The sequence below is a fragment of the Manacus vitellinus genome, unplaced genomic scaffold (genome assembly GCF_001715985.3).
Source record: "Manacus vitellinus isolate BGI_N305 unplaced genomic scaffold, ASM171598v3 scaffold_64_pilon, whole genome shotgun sequence".
NCBI lineage: Eukaryota > Metazoa > Chordata > Aves > Passeriformes > Pipridae > Manacus > Manacus vitellinus.
Window position 1 is genome coordinate 1281670 of NW_021940718.1, and position 5604 is coordinate 1287273.

At 56.8% G+C, this 5604-nt stretch overlaps 1 protein-coding gene across 1 annotated transcript; it reads right to left on the reverse strand.

The window, feature by feature from the left end:
• Positions 1–1798: 1798 nt before the first annotated feature.
• TICAM1 (toll like receptor adaptor molecule 1) lies at positions 1799–4156 on the reverse strand. The gene has a single exon (XM_008933368.3). It carries the CDS (start codon positions 4074–4076, stop codon positions 1992–1994), a length of 2085 nt encoding a protein of 694 aa, XP_008931616.3. The 5' UTR covers positions 4077–4156; the 3' UTR covers positions 1799–1991.
• Positions 4157–5604: the final 1448 nt, after the last annotated feature.

Sequence of the window (5604 nt, forward strand, 5' to 3'; positions counted from 1 at the left end):
CCAGCCACTGCTTTGGTGCAGTTAAAGAGCAGGGACACATCAGCTCTGGGTTCCCAGCTCAGAGCTTGCCCTGGAGCTCAGGCAGTGCCCAGGTTCTCCAGGATCCCCCTGCAGACATCCTGAGGGACACAAGCTGCTGGAAAATGAAAAGGCAGCAGTTGCAGCTCTCCACACAGGGTGGGAAGAGAGGCTCGTTCTCCTTGGTGTCCTCAGAGGAGCCAGAGCTGAGGAGATCTCTGTTCTCCATGCTGGGGGTTCCTGTCTCAGTGTCAGCTCTGTCTCTAGGCTGGTCCTTGTCTGGGAGGAGATGCTGGTGCACAGGGAGCCTGAGGTAGAGCTGGAGAGGGAGAGAGAAACCTGGACACTGTAGAGCCCAGTGCCCACTGAGCAAGGATTAATGTCAGTCAGAGTCTTCTCTGAGGACTTACTAATGTGTCTCATACAGGGGTTGGTTGTGAGGCTTCCATGGTTCTTGAACAAGGAGTACAGTCCAGAATTAGGCCCTGTGAGGGCCCAGCTTGGGCAGTCCCAGGTCCAGGATGGTTTGTTGGGGTCCTGAGCTTTGGCTGCTCTGGGCTTGGAACATGCTGGGCCAGACGTAGAGTGACAGGAGCACACACACCCCTGCAGAAACACAAACACCTGGACTGGCATCACCTCCCTCTGTGATCCCAGTGGCCCTCGGGATCCACTTGAACAGGGATGTGGCTCCTCAGCTCCCCCGAGGGGCAGGAATTGGGTGGGAGGGGTCGGGTGAGGAGTCAGGTGAGCCCTGCCCTGCTCCCGGCACAGGGTGAGCCGGCTCTGGGCTCTGCTCCACCCAGGGAACAGCCCCTTTCCCAGCCACTCGGTGGCTTTGGGGTGACCTCTGCTGACGATCAGGAAAATGGCTGTGCCTGGAACGCTGGAGGAAGAGGGAGGGATCTGAGGCTTTGCTCCAGGTGCCCTCCTGGTGTTAAAGCTCAGTAGGTACCTGCCTGGTACATCCCTCACCCAGGTCCTGCAGAACAACCTCCCACCCCTCATCCCCAGCTCCCTCCAGCCTCCTGCATTGCTCTGCTCAATGCTTTTGCTTTTCCATCCCACTCTTTCCTCAAAGGCAGTAACAGAAATAGGTGGGATAATCTCAGCAGGGAACATTTTACAACAGCCAGTCTGACAGGGCCTGGTCCCACCTCCAGCCTTGTACAGGGGGTAAGAATGGAGGAGTGGACACTTGGCTTCTGCCTCCCTGCACTTTGTACTTCCCCCTCTCATCTCACTTCCATTGAACACTTTTTCCCCAAGCACAGCTTTGCTGTTAAGATTCTTATACCTGATGTGTAGTCTCAGCTCTGTAAGTTTTCTTAAATACAGAACCACTCCTGGGAATTTTGTCTTTCACAACCAAAACCTTCTCTCTGTAGTTCCAGAGGGGGAACTGGGAACAGGGATCTCTGGTGCCTCAGCCCAGAGTCCTGCAGCCTCTCTGGAGTTGCTGAAGCTACTTTCCAGAACCTTCCAGGGGCTGATGTGAGGGGGGTGGGGACCGCTGAAAGAAAATAGTGGGACCTTTTGGTGCTCAGCACCTTGGCAGGAGGGCAGAGTGATTCCCCAGAGTGACTCCCCAGTCCCTGAAGGTTGTCCCTCAAATGATTTGCTCAGTGCCATCTCCCAGCCTTTTCCACCTGACATGCAGAACAGTTTTTCATGTACCCCTGACTGCCCCTTTTCTGATTCTGCAGGAAAGAACCAGAGAAACACAAATAAATCCATTAAAATTTATTTATAAAATCTTCAAGTAGCCCCAGAAAATCAGGAAAATAGTTTTCTTGGTAACTCAAAAATAATCACAGGGAAAACGGTCCCGGGAGGTCCAACATAAAATCAGGAATTTTCCTCTGTGCTTCAGGAAAGTGGCACCCTTGACCCGCAGAGAAATGAGATTAGTCCCAGTCCCAGCTGAGTCACGATAATCTAGGATTTGAAATTAGTTTTGGCTCTGCCCCTGATCAGACACGGTGCCTGGTTTGTCCCTCGCTGTCCTGGGGCCCAGGGGGGATGGTTTCCACCTGCATCGTGTTGTGGTCCCCGATCTGAACCATCCGCGCGTTCTGGATCACGATCCCTCCCGGGCCTGGCATGATGTTGTAGTGGCCTGGTGGGAGCAGGGGCTGGGAACTGGGGGGACCCATCTGAGCAGGTGGGGGGTGCCCAGCAAAGGGAGGGACCGTGGGGTCGTTGGGGGGACACCACTGTTGGGGGGATGGCTCTGGTGGCCACGGCCGTGTCGCTGCTGGGAACACCTGGGAAGGGCGGCCAAGGCTCAGGGCAGCCAAGTTCTGCTGGGCCTGCTGCTGCTCCCAGAGCAGCTGGAGTTTCCTTCTCTGCATCTGCTCCCACATGGCTTTCTTCTGACTGATCTTCTTGGGGTTGAAAGTGTTGCTCACAACCCTGGGGAACAGAGGAGAGCTCTCATCCAGGGTCACCAGCGCGCTGAGCATCCTGGGGATCTGACCCTGCTCCAGGGCGTTCTCCTTGGGTAAAAACGGGATGACTGAGTAGTGCTTGGATGGGTCCTGGATGGACTGCATCAGGGCAGTGTCTGTCTGGAACAGACACAGGTTGCACATGAAGTTCTTGGTCAGCAGGAGGATCGTGAAGGCGGAGTTTTCCATCGCCTCCAGGAAGCCCCCCATGCGGCTGCGTCCGGCAATGGAGAAATCCTCGCAGAGCGTGGCCCCGTTGGACACCCCCATGCTCTCCAGCCGGTTCTTGACCCGCTGGGCAACAATCTCATCTTCACTGGCATGCAGGACAACAAACGTGAAGAACTTGCCACCATCTGGCTCTGACAGGGACACTGGGTCTACAGTTGGGAGAGGAGGAGGAGGCCAGGCTGGAGAGGGGGATGAGCGCAGGGGAGGGGGATTTAAGTTGGAAGGAGGTTCCTGAAGAGGAGGAGGAAGGGTTGAGGAGAAGGAACAGGTGGGAGGAGGAGGAAGGGAACAGGTTGAAGCAGATGTAGAGTTACAGGGAATGCCTGCTGGAATATCAGAGTCCCCTATGGATATGTGAGCAGGATCAGTCCCCACTGCAGCTCCTGGGTCAGGAAGACCAGTAGGTAATTGCTTTTCATCCTGCTTTTCATCCGTGTTTTCTCTTGGAGCAGGAGGCTCTGTCACTGTGCTGGGAATATCACTGCTCTGGGCAGGCTGGATCACAGCCCCCTCTGAGGGAACAGGGAGCACTGGATGGCAGGAACTGCCCTGCAGAACCTCCTCTGGCCAGGGCACTTGGGCACCTGTGTCCTGGCCGGGATGGGAGCTGGGGCTGCTGGTCCAGCTGGATTCCTGGGGGCTCTGCGTGTCCCCATCGGGGTGTCCAGCACCGCTGGGCTGAGGGACACCCTCGGGGGGAGAGGGATGGCTGTGACAAACAACTGTTGGCGATGCACTGACCTCCAAACAGCTGGGGAGGGAGCAGCTCCCCGTGGAGCACAAGGTCCGCGGGGCCGAGAGCTCGGAGCTGCCTCCGATCGGCACCGGAGAACTTCTCACCACGTAGTCAGAGCTGCCCCCACGGAGAAATCCCGTGTCCTCATCAGATCTCAGCGTCCAAAATCTGTCACTTGGGCCCATGCTGGGAGCAAAGCCCTGTTTGTCCTGGTCCTCAGGTGGGATGTTGTTGAGTGTTCCCCGCTGAGTGTCCTGGCAGGCTTTGGTGGCAGCCTGGCAGGCTTTGTCCCAGGCCTCGGGACTGCACAGCTTTTCCTGTGCCAACACTTTGTACACCTGTGCCAGAAGTGCCATGGCACCTGCATCCAGCTGGGGAGGCTGCACATCCTCCCCATCCTCCAGTTTGGTCTGATGGACATACTGGGCTGCTGGGTTATCCCTCAAGGCATCCAAACAAATCCTTGCATCCGTGTCTTGCCCCAGACTAAGCAAGACCATGGCTTGCAGTAACTTGCTGCTGGGCCCAGGGATCAGGTGCTTCAGTTTATGTTTGAGGCTCAGGAGTTTATCTCGTGGGACCTGGGACAGAATATTAAACACGTCCTCAAAGCTTGGCTGGAGCTCAGTGCTCTGTGCCATCTCAGCAGCTGCTGGCCCAGACCATGGAATGAAGCAGCAGGGATGGGAAAATCATCTTATGGCAAAGGCTTGTTCCTGTGTGGGGCTCGGGGATGTCCCGGGTGCACTTCTCCTACCACACAAGCTCTTTTCTGCCCAGGGCTTGTCTTGGAACTGGGATATCTCTGTCCTGGGGAACCTGTGAGGAGAACAGAGGACAATGCAGAGAGGGTGATGTGGGGAGCTGAGGGGATGCTCCCGAGGCTCATGGAGCTCCCAGATGCTCCCTCACAGCTCACAAGTATTTTTGCCTCTGTTCTGTGCTTGTGGCTCTGCCAGCACTCTGTGCATTATCCCCACTCTGTGATAAGCAAAGAGCACGTTCCTTACATTCATTTCACATTAATGATAACTGGTTTTAAATAACTGCTGAAATAGAGATGTATTTAGGTAAATGTGTGTCTGTCTCCTCCAGGCAGCTGGTTCCAGGGGCCTCACAGGTTCCTTGTGCTGGCAGTCGAGGAATAAAATAGGCTTGGAGGAAACCCTTCCCACTTGATAACCCCCTGTGCATCCCCTGTCAGGCTGCTGATCATGGAGTGGTTTGGGTTTGGAAGGACCTTTAACACCATTCAGTTCCACCCCCTGCTATGGGCAGGGACATCTTCCACTAGCCCAGATTGCTCCAAGCCCTGTCCAACCTGGCCTTGGACACTTCCAGGGATGGGGCAGCCACAGCTTCTCTGCCCAACCTGTGCCAGGGCCTCCCCACCCTCCCGGGGGAATTCCTTCCCAATATCCCATCTAACCCTGCCCTCTGGCAGTAGGAAGCCATTCTCCCTTGTCCTGTCCCTCCAGCCCCCTGTCCAAAGTCTCCCTTGGAGCCCCGTGGATCCTTCTCCAGGTGACTCTCCCCCAGCTCTCCCAGCCTGGCTCCAGAGCAGAGGGGCTCCAGCCCTCGGAGCACCTCCATGGTCTCCTCGGGACTCTCTCCAGCGCTTTCACGTCCTTCTGATGTTTTGGGGCCCCAGAGCTGGGACTGGGGACATTGTATCCCCATCCTCAGCTGATCCCTGAGCCCCCGCACTCACCCAAGGCCTCTGACCGGGGTTTAATTAAACAGCAGAAGCGTCCGGAGCAGAGGAGCAGATTCCCGCTGGGACACCGCTCCAGGCGCTGCCTGAGCACTGCTGCGGGAACTCTCCCTGCTGCAGGAACTTTCCCTATTTAAAGGGAGCCCCAGCAAGTGCCCCCAAATACCTCTCGACTGTGGAAACTTTCTACTTTCAGTCTCCTCGTTTCCGCTCTCATAGAAATCCTCCAATTGCCCAACGAGCGCGGAAGTTGGAGCGGGCGGGGAGGGAAAGGGGGGAGCAGCGCTCGGGTCCGATCCCCGCGGGAGCCGGGGAGGGATGGGATGAGCTGGGAAGGGAAGGGATCAACCGGGAAGGGAAGGGATGAGCCGGGAAGGGAAGGGATGAGCCGGGAAGGGAAGGGATCAGCCTACCTGCGGCCAGTCCCGGTGCCCGGGGCAGGCGGAAGCGGCGCG

Excerpts from the sequence above, each read along its gene's own strand:
- TICAM1 (XM_008933368.3), bottom strand. The coding sequence starts at position 4,076 with ATGGCACAGAGCACTGAGCTCCAGCCAAGCTTTGAGGACGTGTTTAAT.